We start from the raw sequence: 23,499 nt of genomic DNA, 5'->3' as shown, positions 1-23,499 counted from the left end.
CAAGAACTGTCAACTTAAACAGTATAAGAGATTGTTTAGCCGCGTTTCCACTGGTGGAACTTTCCCCAGGAACTAAGGACTTTGGGGGTGGTACTCGGTGTGTTTCGACCGCAGGAACCAGGGTCTAAATGAAGTTCCGTAAGTTTGTCTGAAATGTAACGTAAGCAACCACTGTTGTAGTTTTTCTGTGCAGTTTAGATGTGGGATATTCTGAAATACAGCAATAATTGGCTTGCATGGAAAAACACTGAAGCAACATTGTGTGCAATAAGTCTGTGGGAGTGTTGTTTGAGACTTTAATGTTGTTGTTATTGGACTAAAAGTGGTGCTTTTAACATGTTTGTTTAGTGAAGATGGAAGATATAGCAAGAACACAATTTGTATTAACAGCCCCTTAACCTTGGGCAGATTGACCAGTTTGATTGATTGTTAAATAATTTACTGCAAGTCAGACTGACGTTTAGTGATGCCGAACAAAACAAACTAAACAGGTATATTGTCTTTCTAGCCACTTTGTCCATTCACTGATTTACTCTTCTGATGCAATAATATGTAATCATCATCTTTTGGTGGCTTTTTTTCTAATTTTTAATAAATTTGCTTAATGAACTACATTTATATTAGCAGACACTTTTATCCAAAGTGACTTGCAAAAGAGAAACACAAGCAATTCATCTAAGAGCCAATGATATTTGTAATATACAGTGCCAGGTTTATTAGACTAGACTAGACTAGAAACTAGATTAGGAAGCAAATAATCAGCATATCATGTAAGTACTTTGCTGAAGATTTTTAATCGATTGGCAGCCCTACAAAAAAGCTTAAAAGATTGAACCAGAAAACAAGGGACGATTAGTATGAGAACTGACTAACCCATGCAGGGCAATGCTATGTTTGGTGCATAAACTTACTAATACCTTCATGTGTTGATGTAACCCAGCACATGGTATTCAGAGTACAGTGCTCAGTGTAAATGAGTACACCCCCTTTGAAAAGTAACATTTTAAACAATATCTCAATGAACACAAAAACAATTTCCAAAATGTTGACAAGACTAAGTTTTATATAACATCTGTTTAACTTATAGCTTTGCTCCAGAGACTTTCAGTGGGGCGTTCTCATTTTTGCATCACCCTAATTTGAGTAAAACTGAAAAATGTGTAATCTAAGTTATATTATTAACCTTACTTTCATGTTATAAGTTAAACAGATGTTATATTAAACTTAGTCTTGTCAACATTTTGGAAATTGTTTTTGTGTTCATTGAAATATTGTTTAAAATGTTACTTTTCAAAGGGGGTGTACTCATTTACGCTGAACACTGTATGTACTTGTCCTAGTGTCCTTAAAATTCCCTGTCATGCTGAACAATCAGTGTGTTGTTCTCTCTTTTGCGTCTGCTCTTTAATGTTATTGTGGGTGGGCATCTGCTTACGGTAAACATGGACAAAATGACAGCTTGTGTGCACTGCTGCTACAAAAGCCTTTATTGTCTGTTCCATAGTTTCTCATAGTATCTTAAAAAAAAGTTTTATTAAGTCGTGAGCTCACTTTTCAACCCCTCCACAACTGTTTTACATTCATTTTAAAGTCGGCATGAATTGAAATTCAATCCTATTTTTACTTTCTTAATCCAGGTTTCCATCATGATGCACTGATGATTGTTATGCTAAAGTCTTCCGAGACACTTTTTACAATTCAGTTAATTTCTGATTAATAAAATCAATTCCACCCTTATTTTTTCCTCAATAAAGTCCCGTTTCAATTGGAAACACTTGTGTTGCAAATGCCTTTGTATTTCAATGTTTATTATAACTTATAACTTTTGATGTGACCAGCAAAAGTTTGCTTTTTACACGTTTTGTTCATCATGATAATCTTCGCAAATTAATGCAACTTTTATGAATTTTTATACAATCGGCTATAAATTACTCTTTCAATCTTTATTTAAAATCTACAAGTTGGAAAGTTTGAGTTGGATTAGTTTGCAAGAGCGCGAGTGTAAACACAGCATGGCTGCAAAAGCGACTAGTGAGTAGATGAGATTTATACCGACTTTAATGTATTTTCCAGTCATTTACAAGGCTTTCCTCATTTGGAAACTAATGTTCATGGCACCCTTTTTCATTCATAACTACCAAGATGTTTGAGCAGCAAAGGATTGGGATTGTTTTGTTACAGGACAAACCCTAAATCTCCTGTAGGGCCCTTAGAGCCTTTGACCTCCGGAGGCTTGAACAAACGAACACATTGAGCTTTGAACTCTGTCCATCTGTCGGTCATTCTCGACTCGTCTTCCATGTTTACTGTAATGTAGTCTATAAGGCAAAACTTGTTTTATGTGTTTTACAGTGTATCACAAAAGAGCTTGTCTCTAAACCGCAGTAGCTGTACATAATTTATTGGAGCATTATGTAAGTACAAAACACAACCATACTTTGCGTTTCAAAAACACACTCACTCGCAGGCCCTTTTTACACTTGGTATTAAGATGCGTTTTGGTCGATCAGATCAGAAGTGGGCGACGCTAAATAGTGGTGTAAACGGGGTCTAAAACATTGTGAGCTTGTCCACTTTCAACCACTTTCAGAGGTAGTCGAAAACACATTTGACTGGATTGCTTTTGTAGTGTAGATGCTCACGTGGTTGAATGTGTTCAAACAGCCACAAAAGACCTCCTACTCTCCACCTACTGACCTAATGCGTAAACATTATGGGAAGCCAGACGAGATTTAAACTTTGTCAGCTGAAGACCTAAGTTTGGTTTGAAGACAAAAAACGTATCAAGCACAATGTTCTCTCCCCATGATTTCTAACACACACTCACTGCGTTCGGCGTGGTCTTGCGGCTGTCAGAGCAGAAACGAAAGCTGATGCCCTCCGTATGTTTTTCCATCATCTCCAGTTGCATTTATATGTAAATTCTGTGAGCTTATTTTGTTCATTAGATTGAAAGACCTGAAAAAGCAAATATATTTATCCACCCATAGACCCTCCTCTTGAAGTAATCATTACAGAAGTGGTCGAAAGTGGACAAAAGAGACAGGTTAAAACACCAGGTGTAAACGGGAATGTGTCTCCCTTGTGATCCGATCGACCAAAACACATTTTAATACAAGGTGTAAACAGGGCCATATTTTCTATATACAGATGGTTTCCAAACAGGACTCAAATGAGTGAAATCATTCATGAACATATGGATGCTGTTACATTAAAATAGTCAGTAATATACAAGACAGATATGTTTTGTGATGTTTGCAGAGGCTTTGTGTTTATGGTTTAGATGTCTTAATTAAACAAATTCACGTCTCTTTATTTACAGTTTAGCTAGTAAATAGGTGCATACACAATGACTAGGCTAAATTTACCTTTAAATGTTGACAGAATTTTTATTGTTACCTGAAAAATCCCTTTAAGAAGTCAAAAAATAGTCCACTTCGCAGGGCACAATTGCAACGGTACCCATCAATAAAAGTCAATGATATAAAAAAGATCAAATGATGAATAGGCTTTGAATTTGTGCTACTAAAATTAGCCTAGTCATTGAAGTATTCAGATGCTTCGCTTTTTGGATTTAAATGCTAGTTTAGCCAATTCACATCTCTTTATTTACAATTTAGCTAGTAAATAGGTGCATACACAATGACTAGGCTAAATTTACTTCTAAATGTTGAGCTTTTAACAGGAAAAATCCCTGTAAGATGTCCAAAAGATGTCCCTGTGTAGTCCACTTCGCAGGGCACAATTGCAATGTACCCTTTATTGGAAGTCAATGCTATAAACAGATCAAATGATGAAGAGACTTTGCATTTGTGCTACTAAATTTAGCTGAGACGTTGAAGTTTTCAGAGTTTTCAGAATTTAACCAATTCTCATCTCTCTAGATAGTAAGTAGGTGCATACACAATGACTAGGCTAAATTTACCTCTAAAAGTTTTGCATGAAAAATCCCTTTTAGGCATATAAAAATCCTGTGTAGTCCACTTCACAGGGCACAATTGCAACGTACCCTTTATTGGATGTCAAAACAGATCAAATGCTATGAGAACTGACTGATTTGAACTCTTCAGATGCCTCCGTTAGTACATAACAGATTGTGTTTTATAGCACTAATGTAAACTCAAAATAACAGTTCTTTTCTTCAAGGTTTGACTTCTTACAGTGAGAATGAGGTTACAGATGCCCGTTAAGATCAGGCCACGTAAACGTACTGACTATATCCCCATTTTAAGTGCACTTGTAATGACGCACACAATGCTGTCCAACTTCAGGTCATGTTGCCAGGTTTGTCTGACTGAAGATTGTAAAGTTTTTGTAGCATTTTCACTTGCTCTTCGGTGTCCACAAAGCCTGGACACCATTGGGACCTGTCGCTCCAGGAAACCCAAAAAGTCGTGTCTCCTTCATGAAGTCATGTTTTTGGATTTTGGATATGTATGACTGCATATTAAGACTCATAAACGAAGTAAACAATCAATAATTACAAAAAAAAAAAAAACATTAACATTGCAGTGTCTTTTGAGTTATGCCATGTTAGATTTGCGTTTTCCTTCACATGATGTTTCTAATGGAAAGTGTTGGGATTTGGCCGGATCATCATAGTGACCTTCTTCAAGGAATACGACCCACCGCGGAACTCGGCCCAGTAAACTCCATCTTGGTAGCGGCTGCGGTAATGCCCACCACGGTACCATACACCATTCAGGTTCGAGTGGGCGCAGGCGTTGTACCACCAACCACCCTTCTGATAGTGGGCACAATTTCCTGTATGAGAGGAAATGAGGTTTGAGTAAGTGAACACTGTAATTTTATATTTTGATATAGACTTACACACTGTTACACATCGATTCTATTTAGAATGCTGCAGTGATGACGTCATTTTGTTTGCAAGCCGGAATTTAGAATCATTCTGGTTCCCTTTTACAAAAAGCAAGTTGGCTTTTGGATTATTGCAGTAAATAAGCTCTGAGACCAACAAAAGTTTATTTTTTTTTTTTCAAGATAATCTTCACAAATGAATTTTGAAGTCTAAATACAATTGTCAGAATTAAAAAGCTAAAATTGGGCTGTAAAGAACTACACCACAATGGCATGACTTCAGCATCACCATCACTAAGCTTCCAATAACTCTTATTTAAAATTGGAAGTTTTGAGCTAGAATAGTTCGCTGTTATAAACACAAGGCTGTAAAAGCAAGTTTTTCTAATGTTTAATGTCCTCAACAACCTCTGTATACCCATTTAGCCCCTTGTTTGCAACCGCCAGTGGGGTATTACTAATGGATTTTATGTCGTACAATAAAACGTGAGCTTGTGTTAAACACAGACCTAGTTACAGGTATTTAAATCTATTGATTTCAGAATGATAGAACCCAAAAAACAAACTCGTTTCTGGGTTTTAGGACTCATTTCTGCATAGTTAGTATGTTTTATATCCCTGATTGGACAATGAATCTATGCAAAGATTTCTTTAAAGAAGTTGGTTGTGATCCCCTACAATATACAGAATCAGTGCTGGTTGTGATACAGTACCTGTGTATGCGTCGTGATCTCTGTCTAGGGTGGTAAACTGTTTCCCGTTGTGCCAGGTGAGCGAATCTCCGGCGTTGCCATGGTAACGGCCCACCCTCAGCTTGTAGAAGTCCGCCTCTGGCTCCAAACGGAAACTGGCGTATTCTGCAAACGTCTTTCTGCCTGACCAGTCCTCGAGTGTTACCAGCAGCTTATAGTTGCCTTGGTTGGTCAGCCAGTAGATGTTCTCCAAGCCAAGCCAGTATTCACCATCGATGTTCCCAAATCCTTGCTAAGTTAGAAAAGAGAGATTGTTTTTTTGTAACGAAAAGATATAACATGAAATTTGATGATTCAAAGTAGTAGCGAGTAGTAGTTGATTATATATTGTTGTGTCTTTCATCATATTGCTGTTACCACTGTTTTATATTTTCTTATATATATATATATATATATATATATATTTTTTTTTTTTTTTTTTTTTTTTTTTTTTTTTTCCCAAATTACTAGCCAATCAGCATTTTCACTGGCCATAATTTTGACATCGATACCATGGGGGGAAACTTAATATTAACTCATAATTTGGCAGCAGGTATATTAGCTGCCACTTTAAGACCTGACGCACAGATCCATTATACTGTTACACATGCATGTTTACATTCACTTATTACATAACTGACTGTGTTTACATGAGTACTAGCCAAGGCTGGCATTTTGACATTACTTTGTGTGTATTTGACTGTTTAAGCACTATAAGCAGTGAAAAACAACTCAATTTAGTATGAGAGGTGGCTTTATGCACGCGCACTTTGGGCATGAGCACAAAATCTGCGGAAATGAGTAAAATTATGCACAATCCCACACCGAAATTCAAGCCCTGTAACACCAACAATTTTCATCTGGAGCAAATGAAACGAGTAAGTAAGGGGAGGCGGGTTTGTGTGTTTGTCTGTCGGAGAGATGAGAGCGAGAGAAAGCTTATACTTTATATTTAAACTGTTTAACAACAACCCTTAACCATGTAAAATCAGCGAAATGTGAAGTCTGTTGTTGCGTATAGAGTTTTTCAGAACTGGTCGTGCTGTAGAAAACTCTTCGGCAGGATTCTTTATGCTAATTTGACTTAAAATAAAGAGAACAGGAACTGTCGGAAACCTCTTGATTATCAAATAAACTGCATATAGGGAAACAGTAACTCTTAAATTTCTACAACGCTCATACTTGTCTTAAAAACACTCTGCCAGATCCTGAATCCTGCCAGACAATGAAATTTAAAAGAACTCCACCAACATCGTACACATGTGTTTGTATTTAGCGGTCTCAACATTTAATAGTTAATCATTCATTCAGAGGAAGCAGGTCTGACCACAGCATCTAAAACACCTGAGAACATATGTAACTAGCTGTCAGCGGACAGAAATTACACGTTTGTCAGAGACAAGCCAGCTCAACACTTTGTATAGCGTCAGGAAACAGGAACAGAACTTATTGATGCATGTAATGAATCACCAGCTAGGTCTGTTCGCTCCAGACTGCTGTTGTGTTACTCATTGTTTAAAGAAATTGTTCAACCAGAAAATACAATTCTATCATTATTTCCTCACCCGCAAGTCATTCCAAACCTGAATGCTGTTAGTTTTTCCATGGAACACAATAGAGAAATTTTACAGAATCTTTACGCAACATTCACATTTGCATTCAAATTCAAAATTGGCACATTGATGCACCATGCAAGGTTTGAGATTATTGATGCCAAATGCCATTTTATCCGTTTTATAGATTGACAGATGTGTTCACAATGAACAATGAATCGCTGTAAAGAAAAATTCCTCAATTTATCTTATGTTCCATGGAAAAAATAAAAAATTAAAAAATAGATGCATCTTCAAAAGTAATGTTTTGATCAGCATCGTTTTTAGCATTATTCTTATTTACTATTTTTGACTGGCTACCTATTAACCTGTGGGGTATACTGTAAGTGGTTTGCATAAAACTAATTTATTATATAATAAATGTTTTTCATTCTAAGTCATTTTAGCGCTTTTTTAAAATGTTTTCAGGATATAGTCATTAAGACAATTCCCTTGACATTGGTTCTTTGCATCTGGGCCTGATTTCAGTTCTGGGCTCTAATGACATCGACAGTGTTTTTGTGGACAAAGCCCTGGAAAAGCCCTGGCCCTTGTTTGGAAATCTTGCCCATCTTGCATAACCGAATTCCATTGACGTTTGAAAGTGATGTTCTGGGTGAATTCAGAAATCGCAAAAAGCTGCAGTTTTCTGAGAGACTGACCGGTTAAGACATTTTGTCATGGAACTTTCTCCATGCACGAAGGGAAAGATTTCAGAGCAATGTGTGTTTCATTATTTTAATTAACCATGACTACGAGAAGTACTTGGGGAGTTCCTGCTGTTATCCAATGGTACAGATCTGAAGCATTATATTCAGTTTTATTGGTGCTGAGCATGCATGACCTCATTGTCTTTGTTTGCATGATCTATTTGTTGGTATTCGACATTGACAGAAAATGTTTCTACATAAGTAAATCTCTGACCTTATATGTCTCCCAGTTGCGAAAGAAGTTAACCGATCCGTCCATGCGTCTTTGTATGACGGTCCAGCCGCCGGGGTCGTGTCTCTGGTCACACCAGACCTGCATCAGTTTGTTGGTATTTTCCGGCTTCAGTAGATACATGTTGCTGTTGGTATGTCCTTCCTCTAGAGCCTGTAAGCAGTCTTTGAACGGTCCTGTATAGAAAGCAAACACATGCATTATTGAATGCATGGTTCTCTGAATTTTATGCTGAAATCAATTCAGACGTAGTTCAGAGCTGCTGTATGTTAGATGTGTACATCACTAGCCATGAGTCCAGCTGTTTCTGGGACAGAAACAGATTAAGTTTGCCTTTCTAAAAGAACAGAATTGTGAAAGAGAGTCACTTATTGATAAGCAATGCCTGGCCAGGACCTCCAGGAGCTTGTTTTCTTTTGTGAATATAAAGGTCTCCTTTGAGTTTGATGTGTTCCAACTTTGCTGTGGCTATTGGATTGTAGTATATCTTATGTGTGAACATGGCATATTTACTAAACATATCGTATGCCATTTTTGTCCTCACTGACCTCATACCATTAACTTAAGCCATCTTCTCATTGACAGCACTTTTGCAACCATTGTTGCGAATGCTGTTAGTTTTTTTTTTTTCATGGAAAACAATAGAGCAATTTAAAAGAATCTTTACACAACATTTACATTTGCATTTAAAATCAAAAGTGGCACATTGATGTACCATGCCACATTTTATCCTTTTTATAGCTTGAAAAATGTGTTCACTATGAACTGTTTAGAAAAGGTTTCTCAAAATATATCATTTTTGTTCCATGCAAAAATTACTTAAATGAATCAGTCGCATGAATGCATCTTCACTCACTAGTGGTTTTAGAAACTTTTTGATCAGCAATATTCTAAAGCATTATTTTTATTTACTATTTGTGACCGGCTACCTTACTATTTATTATTTGACTACCGAAATTATTTGACCACCCTTTATATGCATTATAAAAGGATTCAGGTTGCACTTTACTTTAAGGATCTTTGTTTCACTGTAATTATACATTTAAGTACTGAGTAATATTAAATAACTACATTAGGATTAAGGTTTGGTTTGGTTTAGGGTTAGTTGCATGTAATTATGCATATGCATATGCATTACAGTTAATACTACTACATGTAACATATGTAACAATGACACTAAAATAAAGTGTTACCAGGATTCATATTGTACATCATAATGCATTATAATATATGCAGTCCTTTTTACATCTAAAATGGTCATGTTTTATACTTTCTATAGGTGTAACAATGAATAGATAAGTATTATAATGTTGTATTATATTATAACTCTAGTTACAATTATTCATGAGACCATACAATAAGGTGCATTACAAGGCATAATTAATGCATTAAAAATAATTTTATAATGCATTATATATAAAGGCTTTAAGTAACATTCAGTAACAGTAAGAAGTTTTTCGTTTATAGTCATTTGATTGCTTCTTCTAAATGTTACCAGAGCGGCCGAGTGGATATAGTCATATCTTATTTGACAGCACTTATGCAACCATTGTAGCTGAGATGTTATTTTCTCATCTGGACTCACAAGTTTCCAGTAGCACATTTGAGGCAATGCGGTTTTCATTATGCCTGCATGCTCTCCACACCTTTTTGTGCATCGTAAAAACTGCCCTAAGGAGATGGAAAATCATCTATAAAATCAACATGCACTCTCTGCTTCTGACCGCTGTAATTAACAGAACCTCGAGCATCCCTGTAAATGTGTCTAATGAGCTTGCTAACAAACTTTAGTCCAAGAGCCAAATCATATTTTCGCCAGTGCTTCTGTTCTCAGACGGGATACTTCAGGTTATTGTTTCCATATCTTCTGGCTTCTTAGGGGTGTTTCTGCCAAAGGTCCGAATGTTAACAACTGTTTTTTCCATTTGGAAGCTAATAAATTTGGTGAAAGATGCCTGGATGAGGGCTTCTGTTGAAGTAAGAGCACACCATTTGGTACCTTTTAGAAACAGACACAGATTGCATTCAGATTTCCACAAAAAGGCTTGTTTTTTTTAGCTTTCTGATCCCAGCGAGTACCAATGCAGTGGCATCACAGTGACTAGAGATGCAGCGTGTCTTAATTTAAATGTTGTAGATCTTTTTTTCCATTTCTTGGTCTGCTGTATTAAACTATATTAAGTTTGAGTATGCAAATTGTACGTCATCAGTCGAGATTCTCTTCTATGAGTCAGGCCGGATTGATATCATACCAATTGTGAACCGTATCGCACTCTAATAAATGTACCAGATTATAGTGAGACGTTCATCTATAGGTCAGCCGGTTTCAGAAAACACTGAATGAAGTTTCATTCTCAAATTACCCTTCACCTTTGTCACGCTTGTTGATTTTCTCCAAAATATAATAAAAAAAACAATGGAATCTCTTCAGAGGAATCCGATTCGTCACAGTTTGTGATCTGATTTGTCTCGGACTTTTCTGCTTTTTGACTTTCTGTGATGGCTGTTTTGACATTTCATTTCGGATTAGGAGTTTTATTGCTGTCTGCTGTTTGAAAATCAAGAGTTAGGATTTCAAAAGGGTAAGATTGGAATCAATCTGCTTCTGACCGGATCATTTTCCAGACTATTGATGAGCAAGAAGCTTCTCATCTTGTGAGTAAGATCTACTCACCGTCTGCTCTAAAATCACAGTCATCTCTTTTTGAAAGGACCTTCTGTATTTCTTTCATTTACTTTGAAGTTTTAGACGATTGTTCATCAGCCATTTTTGGATCTATTCTATGCAATTAAGAACATGTTTACAGCAGGTTTCCATGATGGTCAAATGTTAAATACATTGCATAAATAGCACATATAAACTCTCATAGTTTCCCCCCAAAATCCTATAATAAAACAAGCTTTTTAATTGCTTTTTACATTTTGTACCGCAATTGAGTGTCCGGCCTGTTTTGATCCACCAGAATGATTTGCATTTTCACATGTTATATTGGATAAAAGCATCTGCTAAATGACTGTTGTTTTACATTTACATTTATGCATTTAGCAGACGCTTTATCCAAAGCCACTTACAAAAGAGGAGCAATCCATAATGTATATTTTGCACATGGCGTTTATGTGTAGGTTTAGGTGGGTTTCCCTGCAAAAGATGTTGCCGAACCATCTGTTGCCTGTGGAAACTAAGACAAAATGTGCCATGCATATGACAAAGTAGCCAGTAAGTGTTTTAAAAGCTGTATTACTGATGCAGTGTGGGATATTTATTAGAATATTGCAGTCAACTGGCGCATTAAATTTTGTTAAGCGTGCGTGAATCTGTTGAAACGAAGCACATTAGCACTCTGCAGTTGTTTGTTGTGGGTGAAAATCTTGCTAATAACTTCCAGAGGCGTGATTTAATGGCATGTTAAAAAGAAAACTGGGCAAAAAGATGAATTTACAGACGACTGCAGTGGATATTGTATGCATGTGTGTTTTGGTGATATTGTGAGGGAGAGTTCAAGAAAGTGTGTACAGGTTTATAATCACCACCACCCCGTCATTTACATTCCTTCACTGCGTTTCATTTATACTGCCATGTCCTCAGTTACCACATAGAAATACCCACATAGCAGAATAGTAAACAACACTTAAACAAATCCCTTACATCAAACCACAGATCTCACTGTAGAAGTTTGCTGAATTGTGTCTGGAATCCCCCATTTAAGGACTTTAAAGTGGTTCATGTCTTGGAGGGTTTTCCTCCAAAGATTAATGTGCACTCTTAGTTCAGAAGATATGTTGCCAAATTATTGTGTTGTAATGGGACGGAGGCCAAGCTCTTTGGCGTGATCAGCGGCAGGGAAATCCACGTGTCTCCATGTTGCTTGTGTCGGTGAACCTTTGGGATGTTTTCTTTGGAACCGCTGATGTAACCAAACCACTTAGGCGTATCCATACTTATTTATCATACTCAGTGTGTAAAAGACAATTAACCTTGTAAATCTGCTGAAACGCTGCAAGAAAAGGAACATTGCTGGCTGTGTAATGTTTAGATGTTTCTCATTAGTTACACTGATCCTGTTGCGTATACAAAATGCTTTGCAGAAGTTCGCATTGTGGAGACTTGCGTCATGCTTCTTGTGAGGGAATGTTTTTCTTTAACATTTTCTGTTCTTTACACAGTGCTGTAAGAAGGAAAGGGATTTTACTATTCAGATTTCTGATTACTTATTGATTCCCTTAATGATTCTTTAAGTACTTAACTGTATACAGTACTTAACATACAGTACCTTGGACTAGGTTTCAAAGTGGGGTTTTGGACAGTATCACCATAAATCCTAATCCTTAAATGCATTAAAGTAACTTGCAATTTTCATTGCAGCAATAATATCTTTTTAATTACGCAATAATGGCAGTACATTACAAATTGTGCATTACAATCTGATACCTATTTGGATTTACTGATTGATTAGCAATTAAGGATAGTACACAACAGACTAATTAGAACACTGTTTAAAGATTCAGTCTATTTCTCGACTGAAAATAACCTGTTTAAACCAGCACTTTCTGCAGATGGTTTATTGGTCTTAAGATGGTTTAAGATGGTTTTAGACTAGCAAACCAGCTTAGGCTGGTTTAAAATATTTTTTGCAGGGTTTAAAATATCTGTAAGTGTCTGTAAGTATCAAGCAATACCATAGTACCAAATACTGTTAAATTTACAGTAAGTGAAAAAGAACAAGTCATCTTATAATTTACCATGAAAAACAGATTCACATTTGATGTTTTTTCATTTAAATAATAGTTTGTTTGTTTTTTCCTTAGTTTTTTTATATCAGTTATATATAGTGTTATATTAGTCCACGTACACACTGTAAATTTCAGGAGTGACAACTGCATTTAAATGCGAGAGTGAATCCCCTAAATTATCGTTACATGTGTTCTGTGCAGTCAACGACAGAACAGTTAGCATGCTTTGCTCGAACTTTTGCCATGGCCTTAGAACTGGTACACCGATTTCGCTTGCAAAAAAACAAAATGACAGCGCCGTGGGTGGAAACATGCAGGTTAAGGGGCTGTAATATTATAATAAGATCCCCTTCCTACGTCACAAGGGGAGTGAAATCTGACCGGCTCGTTTTTCACATGCTTGCAGAGAAAGGCTTGCCAAAACAAAGTTACTGGGTTGTCCTTTTTCACATTTTCAGGGTTGGTATATGCACCTGGGTCCTAATTATAGCACTTAAACATGGAAAAAGTCAGATTTTTATAATATGTCCCTTTTAAAGCGTCATGGCAGAGCATTAAAGTCGACAAGTTGATTAGTCGAATAGTCGGTGCAACCCCTACACTGTGCACCTTCTATATATTAATATTTACCTCAACTTGTGGAAAAGTTACTTTATGATGAACATGTCTCTTTTTTTTTTCACCACCTGTGTTTTTTAAGGTTGCTGTCAGTGTATTATAAAGGTACAAAAGTTTGGTTTATAAACATGATCGGTTCATGAAATATGCTGTAAATTTACGTTCAAGCCGTGAAACTGAAAATGTTGCTTTTTTTCGTGGTAAAGCTCTGGCAGCCACATCTGTTTTCATACTGTAAATTTCACAGATTTTTTTTGTGGAAGAGACACTCACCTGAGGGTTTATCTGTTGAGAAACTGTGTGTTTCAGAGGCCATGGTCGGTAAAGTTGGTGGCATTGCTTTGGAGTTTTGGTCACTCTGGATCTCATTGGTGATCTGGTTGTTGTGGCGGCTGTAGGTCGGAGGGTGGAAAGGCCTGACGGGGGTGTGCTGGACCGGAGGTGGAGGTGGTTGGCGATGTTGAGGCGTCTGTGCTGCCTGTGGTAGGATTGCAGGAGGCTGGTAAGGTCGTGCTTGTCGTACAACACCGGCTCCACCAACACCACCACCAACAAAACCTCCTCTTCTACACTGCTCTTCTAGCTGCACTATGATCGCGCTCTGATTGCTGGCAAGCGATGCCAAGTGCTGGTATTTGTGCTCCAGATCCCGATAGCGTGCGGTTAGCTGCTGCATCTCTGACGTGTGATTCAGCACACGGTTCTCCAGCTGAGAAACCTCAAGAGCATTGTCTCTCTTGCGTATGATCTCATGCAGCAGCTGCATGTAGAGCTGCGTAACTCGGGCGTTCATGTTGCGCGACTCCTTGCGAAGGAGCTTGACTTCGTTCACCACTCCGCCGTCCACCTCCACCAGCTGCTGCAGCGTCTCGATCTGACGCCGCTGCTTGTGCAGCTCTCCGTTCAGCAACTCCAGCTCCTGCTTGTTCACGCGGTTCTCCAGCAGGGCTTCTGGCTCTTTCGAGTTCACACAGATGGCACCCGTGGTCTTCCGCTGAGGCACGATGAAGGTGTAGGAACATTTGTCCTCGTCAGAGGCACTGGGAGGGTCAGGGGAGCGTTTGGATCGTCCAGCATACATGAACTCGCTTTCAAGTACATCATCTCGGCTTTCGAACTCCTCAGCGAACCCAAGTGAAGCAGAGTCGGGTCTGGATAGGGTGATGGTCAGCAGGGCCAGAAGAAAGCGCTTCAAAGTGACGACAGTCATGACTCTCTGAGATGTGTCCCTGTGCTGGAACATAATCAGATAAGATTTTATTGTACTAATATTTATTTGTATAAAAAATCATTCTAATATGATGTTTTGTTGCTCAAGAAATATTTCTTCTTATTAGCAATAGCTTCGTTTACATGGACACCTTTTGTTTCAATCTGAATAAATTAATTCTGATTGATGAATCCGAACGTAGTGTTTACATCAGCGCTAAATAAAGTGATCGGGTTTCCCTCTGTTTGCACTTACTATTCTCCTAAATTGGTTCTTTTCTTTGTTTTAAAGACCAGACTTAATATTTATTATCTGTTTCGGGTCCTAATAAGAAGACGGCGAGCGTGTGAACTGTTGTGCCATGCCACTTATATTTATCAAGCAGTAAAAATGCCCCCTTCCTGCACCCAAAACAAGGCGTCTGTGGACGAGAGTCCGAAACAAGGACTAGTGGGACGTTGTCCTGCTCCACTTCACAGACGATGAGTGGAAGGAGAATTTTAGAATGACACTTCATTCAACAGAACTCATTCCTTGTGTCAGTACATCATTTCTACGTCATTGCACACGCACAGAACTTTCCAGTTTCGGAAATTGATTGGAAATTGTCCTCTCGATCGGATTAGAAAAGGTTTAAACCACCCTTTACAATCCGAAAGAAATATTAATCAGATTTGGCCAATTCATTCCGTTTGACGTGGTTACATGTAGCTTTTTTTTTATTCCGACTGTGCTAGTAGTCCGATTTACAATAGGATTATTAGGGTCCATGTAAACGCAGCCAATGACTATGTTTATTGCATACGTATTGGACATATTGATTATTATTCGGCACCATGAGGAACATAGCAATGCCACTGTATCCGTCGCGTTCTTCCACTCCCTTCAGTGCTTTTATGCGATTAAGCTCTCGCTAATTTGCCGTTTATTAAATCTGGTCCTATGTCTTTACTGTCATTTTTAAGCAATATAATGTGTCCTTGCAAAATAAAGGCCCATTCACACCAAGGATGATAACTATAAAGTTAACAATAACAATAAAAATATAGTTCTAAAAATTGTTATAAATATAAAATATAAAAAAAAAAAAAACAGCACAGACAGAATGCAAAGTTACATCCTGTTTGAAGTACGACCCTAAAAGTTCCATGTCATGTGACTCCTTTTGTTGAATGAACTGTAAATTGATCTGGAAGCCATTAGCTAATGAAACATATATTGTGTTAAAAACACAGCACCTTGGAAGGTCTTTGGTGGTTTTCCAAAGAACCGGTCTTTTGTACCTACCTTGGTAAAGCATCTGTAAGTAGTGATTTAGCAGATGCTTTTATCCAAAGTGAATTACTCTACCCCATTAGAATTACCCAATTCTAATAGCTTATGGATTGTGGCTGGCAGGATTTAAAGCTAACCCCTTATTTGAGACCAGTCGAGGGGCCAGATTTACTAAACGGGGCACATTAGTGTGAGAGCGCAATTCCACAAATGCGCGATGGGAGTGGCAAGTTTTGCACGTGATCTACTGCTGACATGCAAATTAAAGAACACAGACATCATTTACATAATGACCAACACAATCTAATAAGAGCAGCGCAAATAAGCGTTGGGACGCAAATAAGCAGAGCTGATGCTCTCATCAGGTGTGGCTCGGCACAGGCGCAACTTGTTAAATGCAATCTGACAAACACGTACACACACACACACACACACACACACAAATATATATATATATATGTATGTGTGTGTGTGTGTGTAATATATATGCTGCAAACCTCATGATGCACAAAACAACATATAGCATCTAAAATCTGAGGTGCGCTTGGGTCTCTACAAAGTCAGAAAATACAGCCTGAACATCAGATCAAATCCTATGAAGGCTTTATGTTGCCAAAGCATTGAGTAATATATGCACATGCATACAGATGTGCACATGCTATCAGTTTTAAGTTTTCCTATAAAGGTAAATGTTTGTGGAATGGTTTTTTTTTTGGTCAGATTTAGTCTTTGTCTGTAATCTCTGAGTCATAGATTTACACCCTAGGACTGGAATGCGCTAATTCACGGATGGGAAAATCGATCACACGCAGTTCCTGGTGTGGTGTGTTGTGTGTACAGAGAGTCTCCCATAGCAACAGACTCAGCGGCCCATGTTTTTCATTGTGCTCATTAGTAAGTAAGTGCTCCTTCCCACTTGTTTCAGGGATTGTTTCAGAGACCAATATTGTACGTAGGGCCCTAAAATATTAGTACTGCCACTGGGAGGTGACATAGCTGGGACAGTAGTTTACCACTTGATCTAATGCAAAAAAACAGTTTTTTTTTTTTATTATTATTTATTTATTTTTAATATCTGAATCACTGTGTCTTGTAGTTTGGACTGAATGTACAAACAAACATTCATAGCCTTGAGTCATCAATGGAAAGTATATTCCAATCAACCGAAATATAAACAAGATTGCTCAAGATGCTCAACAAGGATCCGTGACCTCATGATACAAACATGCATGATGAATCATATATTTAAAAAAATACATAACTGAATTTAGTTTTGTTGTTGTTATTGTGCATTTGTCTTAGCATTGATTCAGGAAACATACCCACTGTCTGTTGGGTATTAAGACCTTTCCAACCCTGTATTTCATTTCTGCACTGCATTCACATTTGTTGTTGTTGTTTTATAAGCTTTTCAACACATTTAACATTAAAGTGTAAAAATTTCCCTTTGCATTATGGATAACTCTTTACGTCATGTCAGTATTACCATATTTATGATTCTCCAAATAGAAAAAAAATGTTGAATTCAGAATTTTATAAATCTGCACTTGCCAATTGTGATGTCGTGTCATATCAAAATGACCAGTTAGAGGTACTGGGTAACTTGCTTCTATCACATTTTACTGTTTGATGCATATTTTTTTTCTTCAATATGCGTGAGATGCTGTATTTTGGTGTCATCACCAATGAAGCTGCACATGGATCTGTTTTGCTGTTATGAGCCTTACCAAAATCAGTTTCATAGAGTCAGAAGTATGTGAATGCAGCATTACATCATTCTTAACCATTCAAAATCTGACTCGCATTTCACAGATTTAAAATCTGACTCGCATTCAAAGCCGACTGTGATGATGTCATATGTGGGCTGCCTGCTTGAGCTGCTAATGTCAGCGGAGTCTCCGCTTCTCTCTGTCTTAGATTTCTCTGACTTTATTCTCTCTTTCTGGATAATTTTCAGTATGCATTAACAATAACCTTCTATTCTTTTTCTGCAGGCTCGCAAGCGCTGGTATTCTCTTAGGAAACGCAAATATAGTCTTTACTTTGAGACTCAAGAGCGTGTGTTTTGGGCACAAATCCAGCTCAAGGGATTCCTGTGTGTGGCTGTTGGACAAGATGGTGTGGGATGAATTTGTATAGGATTTTTATATCAGTTTGATTGCTGTATGTACAGATTCATTCAAAATGACTAAAGATTTTTGAGTCATTTGTACTGATTGTTCTCAAATATAGCTGTGTGTTCTATGAGGAAAAACTTCCCTTTAGATTTATGAGAGATTATGTAACTAATAATTAAACGCTTGTTGAAACTTGATGTAACATGCTAACCTCTACTCCTCCAGTTCCCGAATGTGTAATGTGAAGTACAGGCAGTAATTGTTGCTATGGAAAGTGTGATTGTGGAGGACCATTAGCTAGAAACACGCAGCATCACCATGTGATGTAACAGTTTAATGAGAGTATTGTGCAAATTTCTGCTTTTATATATTTACATTTATGGGTTTGGCAGATGTTTTTAATCTTGAATTGCATTTAATCAGTTCATGCATTTTCTAAGAATCAAACCCATGACCGATGTTGGGCGCACCATGCCACAGTATGGCATGGAAAGTCATGGAAATAGCTACACTGTAAACAATTATTTTCATGATTTGTCATCACAACATTTTTTCTTTTGTCAAATCAACTTGGATAATTAATGTGTTTCAGATTACATAATATTTTGAGTTTCTGTTGATTAAATCAATTGCCTTCAACTTACTTTAAGTTAAACCAACAATTATTTTTTTATAGTGTAGTGAAAATAATTTTGGCATAATTATGTTTATCTCTAAAATGCTTAATCAAAATTAAGTTTTAAAAATTAATTTGCTTGTGATTTGAGCATCTGTTAAATGAATAAATGTAAATTGCTCTTTGAGTGCAATCAGGGATCTTCTAAATTTCCAGGTCTGGCAAAGAAATGGAAATGAATAAAATCTCACGTAAAGTCATGCACATTTCTACAATTGATATACATAAGCTATGATGCAATTTTCTGGGTCTATGTAAGTTGAATCACAGTATAAAGGTGAAAACCAGAGAACATGATTCATTTGACTTCAGTTTGATGCTGGTTTATAATCAAACAAGCAGCTTTTACCAGGATAGTGTGCTGAAGTTGCCAGGCTTTTTCTCTCTTTCTCTCTTCTCTATCCTTTAATACTCTCTCCTGGCAGGTTGGATGCTGTCGTCCCTGAAATGAAAGTCATCACCAATCCGCTATTCTGTCCCGCTTTCTTGGTGTCCGTTCTCAAGTGCGTCTCCTGTTGCTGTCATATGATGATGGATGACAGTCTCATTTTGTGTCCCGGTGTAGTTAAGATTGAAGTTTAAGTGCAGTTTAAGTTTGGTCCGTGTGTCCCAGCATGTGTCTGCATCCCCTGCAAGTGTCTCTGTCCAAATGATCCTCCAGTTGCTCGCTGTTAAATGCTCAATCAGAGTGACATTTTGATTTAGAGGGAGACGTCCTTAACTTCCACTCATCTGCACAGAACACAAGGAACACACTGCTGTCTCTCTTTCCCTTCCTCTCTCTCTCCCTCTCTCTCCCTCTCTCTAGTTTGTGGTAATGGTGTTATTGTTAGATGGCTCCGCCCCTTTCCCTGCCCCCTTGCACAGGAATAATGGTCATTACTAAGATGAACTATAAGTAAACAGTTAAATGTCTCTTCACCTTTGTTCTATTCTGTTCACACATGATTCCACCTGCTTGAATCTGGAAAGAAGCATCATTAAAACATAAATCATATTTTTTTGTGGTGTTTGTTAAGGCATATTGTTCATACTTGGATGAGACAGTACACATATAAAACAAAACCAATATTATGAAATACACTCTTAAAAGTTTCAAGGGGGCTTTCACAGTGATGCAGTAGAAGAACCATTTTTGTTTCCCCAAAGAACCTTTCAGTAGCCGGGTTTCCATTACAGATTTGCGCAAAACCTTTGCAATATTTTCTAAATGTCCATAAAAAACTATTACGAAATGACAGCGTTTCCATTAACCAATGTTATGCGACTAAAACCTTTTTTTTCCTCTTGCGATAAGTCATTCCAAAAATCATGGCAACAGATGTTAGAAGGTTTAAGTATATCGCAGCCACTGCCCTAGCCATTATTTTTAATCGAAGAAGATGTAGGCGAGTTATACTTTGGAGCGGCTACGTATGAGGTTTTTCTAGGTGTTCCTCATATCTGCTTCGAGGTCTTGATAAATTGTGGCATTTCTTTGTTGTTTAGAATCCAGTATTCCCATAATTCTTTTGTCTTTTATGAGTTTAATAAAGAACGCTGTCTTCTGTCCAAACATACCGTGCCAACTTTAAAGAATGATCGACTTTTACATACACCAGGTGACCTGTAAATGTAAAAAAAAACAGTTTCCATTGCAGTTTTGTCGAAATATTCCTTTTTCGAATTGCCTGAAAAACCATCTCATGCGAGCATAAAAACTTTTTTGGGATATATGGGAGTTTTTGCAAAATTGACACATTTCCATTGGGCGTATTTTCAATTCGCAATTTCAATTTGCGTAATTTGAAGTGTAACGAAAACGCAGCTACTGAACACACTCTTAAAAATAAAAATTCTTTATTTTTAATCGATGGTTCCATGAAGAAACTTAAAACTCAATTCCACAAAAGGTTCTTTGTAGTGGAAAGGGTTCTTTAGATTTTTAAAATGTTCTTCACACTAAGAAAAACATGGCTCTTTTAAAGACTGATCACTGAACGTTTCTTTGGGGAATCGAATGGTTCTTCTATGGCAAAACTGTGAAAACCCCCTTTTGGAAGCTTTATTTTTAAGAGTGCAGTTATTAAAAGAACCTTCTCTTTTTTCTTGGTGTGTAGAACATTTAAAAAATTGAAAGAAACTTTTTGTTCACAATAAAGTAAAGTTCTTTATGGAATAGGGGCTTTCGCACTGGAGGAACCTTGTCATAGTTCATAAAACTATTGGCTGAAGTACCCGGATTTTGCCATGTTCGCACCACAGGAACAAGGAACTTCTTTTGGGGGAACTAAATTAGCTCCTACTTCAAAGTAGGGTCTAAACCAGCACTATAGGAACTATCAGTGACGTAAGTGTACGTTGATTGGCCAAACGCATGTCAAACACCGGCACCCGGCATTTTTAAAAAGCTGTGTAAACATACTTACTCCACGAACATGGAAAACAGCGATAACGGCATTTACCTGTTGTCTCCGGGGTTGGACTGCAAATTGTCATAGGAGATTTCGTCTCTTAGCCCACTTTTTGCTCTTTCAATCGCATAAAATATATGCTTTTACATTCCATCTCCGATGTCACGAAACCCATGACACACAATAAACGCAGCTCTGATCACGGCATCCCCCATCCACAGTTTTTTGATGTTTGTAAATGCCGTGCTTAAAGACGCCTCTGTTGGGTGCTTCAGAGTTCCTACTGCCGGTGCGAATGCAACTACAAAAATGGCCCAGGGGGGAAATTAGTTCTTAGGGAACTATCCTAGTGGCTCATTCTTATAACTGAGTTCTTAGAACTAACTGGTGTGAAAGTCCCTATAAAAACTTTATTTTTAATGTAAAGTGGATGAAGTTTGAAAGCAAGCAGAGTGTGTTTCGTCTCCCTTGTTCTCACTGAGCTCCTAAAACATGTCGTGAAAAGTCACGTGAGAGAGATGCAGTCCCTCCATGTCACTGTGATTGGCTGATTATGCTTTTAATTGTCATGATAACTTCCAATTATTAGGCCTGAATGGGTCAAACTGGTGGAAATAGAAATGCTAATTACAACTCACCCACTCAGATTTCATCACTTTGTAAATTTAAAACGAAATGAACTTGAAATGACTTTAAACATGAAATTATTTGTGGGTGAGCTTTTTAGCAAACACTTACCTTGGTTGAATTAAAGGGATAGTTCACCCAAAAATGAAAAATTGATGTTTATCTGCTTACCCCCAGGGCATCCAAGATGTAGGTGACTTTGTTTCTTCAGTAGAACACAAATGATGATTTTTAACTCCAACTGTTGCGGTCTGTCAGTCGTATAATGCATGTCAATGGGAACTCAATCTATAAGAGTAAAAAAAAACATGCACAGACAAATCCAAATTAAACCCTGCGGCTCATGACGACACATTGATGTCCTAAGACACCAAACGATCGGTTTGTGCAAGAAACCGAACAGTATTTATATAATTTTTTACCTCTAATACACCACTATGTCCAACTGCCTTGAGCATCCAGTGTGTGAGGTCTTAATGCACTCTGATGCCGGAAGTGATCGCTCGCACTCATTGACATATACACGCGAGAGATCACTTCCGTCATCAGAGCGCGTTTTCAGACCTCACCAACCGGATGAATTATTATGTTAATTATCTGGCATTTAGCTTCTGATCACCCAATGTTTTGTTCATGAAAACAAGATATATTTATCTCATCACTTTTTGGATGCATATTTTGTATCATGTACATTTAGCTAATCCATTAAAGAGTCCATTAAAAAACGTGAAGTTTTATGGTTCATGCATGATCTCACTTCCTCCTGTTGTCTTTTCCAGATGATTGATGGGACACACATGTGAGCCAATTAAAGTAGGTGCAGAAAGAAAGATTAAGAGAGGTACTGAATGAACTATGTTATGTATTGTTGCCCGTGGCCGCTTGCGATGCGTTTTCCATTATGTCCGTCTTAATGCCAAACCTTGTGACCGGCTGTGTCTGCATCAGCACATTGTTCCTCCCTGTTTGGGATTGCTGGGAAGTGATCAGCAGGAATGCCTGCTTTACTCAGATGATCATGTGGCTGCAGTTTTTGCAACTGTACAAAAAAGCAGCTGCTATTGTCATTCGACATTTCAAGATCATTTCTGTAAGCCTTCCTGTGAAGCTTGTATATATGTATTTATGCTTTTTTTTAATCTAATTTTTCTTTACTTTCTTTACAATTATTTCTGATTTTTCTGATGCATTATACTCTTATATAACCAAAAATAGGTGTCATTATTTTAATTATTAATATATTTGATTGTTAAATATAACTCTTATAGCTCTATAACTCAATTCACAATAACATAATATTATAACAAATTATAAATTATTATTATCAATAATAGTAATAACTATCATATAATTAAAAGTATTAAAATAGTTTAAAAAAAATAATAGATTAATAATAATTTTGTGTCAGAACTATCCACTTTATAAAATACATCATAAAGCAATTTTTAATGTATTTATAATGCTTTATAATTCAAGTTAAAATTGGTATGTTATTGTCAACTGTAACTGTTATAGTAAATTATTTAACAAATTTTAAAGTGATAATTATTAATTTAATAATTAATTTAAATTAGTAATTTAAATGATTAATTACCACAAATATTATTAATAATAATTATTTTTATTATTTTTAATATCATTTTTCATAGCCAGTTCACATTGTGCCTAAAAACACTCCTCATCTTCACAAAATCACAGACCGCTGCATGTTCTTTATTGCTTTATCTTATACAGGCTTCATAGAAAGTATTCCCGAAAACTCTTTGGAA

General features: G+C 37.1%; 2 protein-coding genes across 3 annotated transcripts in view; one reads left to right on the top strand and one right to left on the bottom strand.

The window, feature by feature from the left end:
• The window catches only part of LOC127512748 (ras-specific guanine nucleotide-releasing factor RalGPS1), a 148,567-nt gene that overhangs the window by 69,268 nt on the left and 55,800 nt on the right, over window positions 1-23,499 (top strand). The window lies entirely within an intron of this gene.
• On the bottom strand, window positions 2,386-19,515 carry angptl2a (angiopoietin-like 2a). The gene is made up of 5 exons (XM_051893972.1): window positions 19,060-19,515; window positions 13,706-14,666; window positions 8,066-8,259; window positions 5,532-5,802; window positions 2,386-4,764 (listed from the first exon to the last, which is right to left on the bottom strand). Exons 2-5 carry the CDS (start codon window positions 14,640-14,642, stop codon window positions 4,565-4,567), a joined length of 1,602 nt encoding a protein of 533 aa, XP_051749932.1. The 5' UTR covers window positions 14,643-14,666; window positions 19,060-19,515; the 3' UTR covers window positions 2,386-4,564.

Source organism: Ctenopharyngodon idella, chromosome 5 (genome assembly GCF_019924925.1).
Source record: "Ctenopharyngodon idella isolate HZGC_01 chromosome 5, HZGC01, whole genome shotgun sequence".
In the NCBI taxonomy this organism is placed as follows: Eukaryota; Metazoa; Chordata; class Actinopteri; order Cypriniformes; family Xenocyprididae; genus Ctenopharyngodon; species Ctenopharyngodon idella.
This window is presented reverse-complemented; position numbering and strand designations above follow the sequence as displayed.

Excerpts from the sequence above, each read along its gene's own strand:
- angptl2a (XM_051893972.1), bottom strand. The coding sequence starts at position 14,642 with ATGACTGTCGTCACTTTGAAGCGCTTTCTTCTGGCCCTGCTGACCATC. Across the intron at positions 8,260-13,705 it reads CTCAACAGATAAACCCTCAG|GACCGTTCAAAGACTGCTTA; the intron begins GTGAGTGTCTCT and ends CTTTCTATACAG. Across the intron at positions 4,765-5,531 it reads AGATCACGACGCATACACAG|GAAATTGTGCCCACTATCAG; the intron begins GTACTGTATCAC and ends CCTCTCATACAG.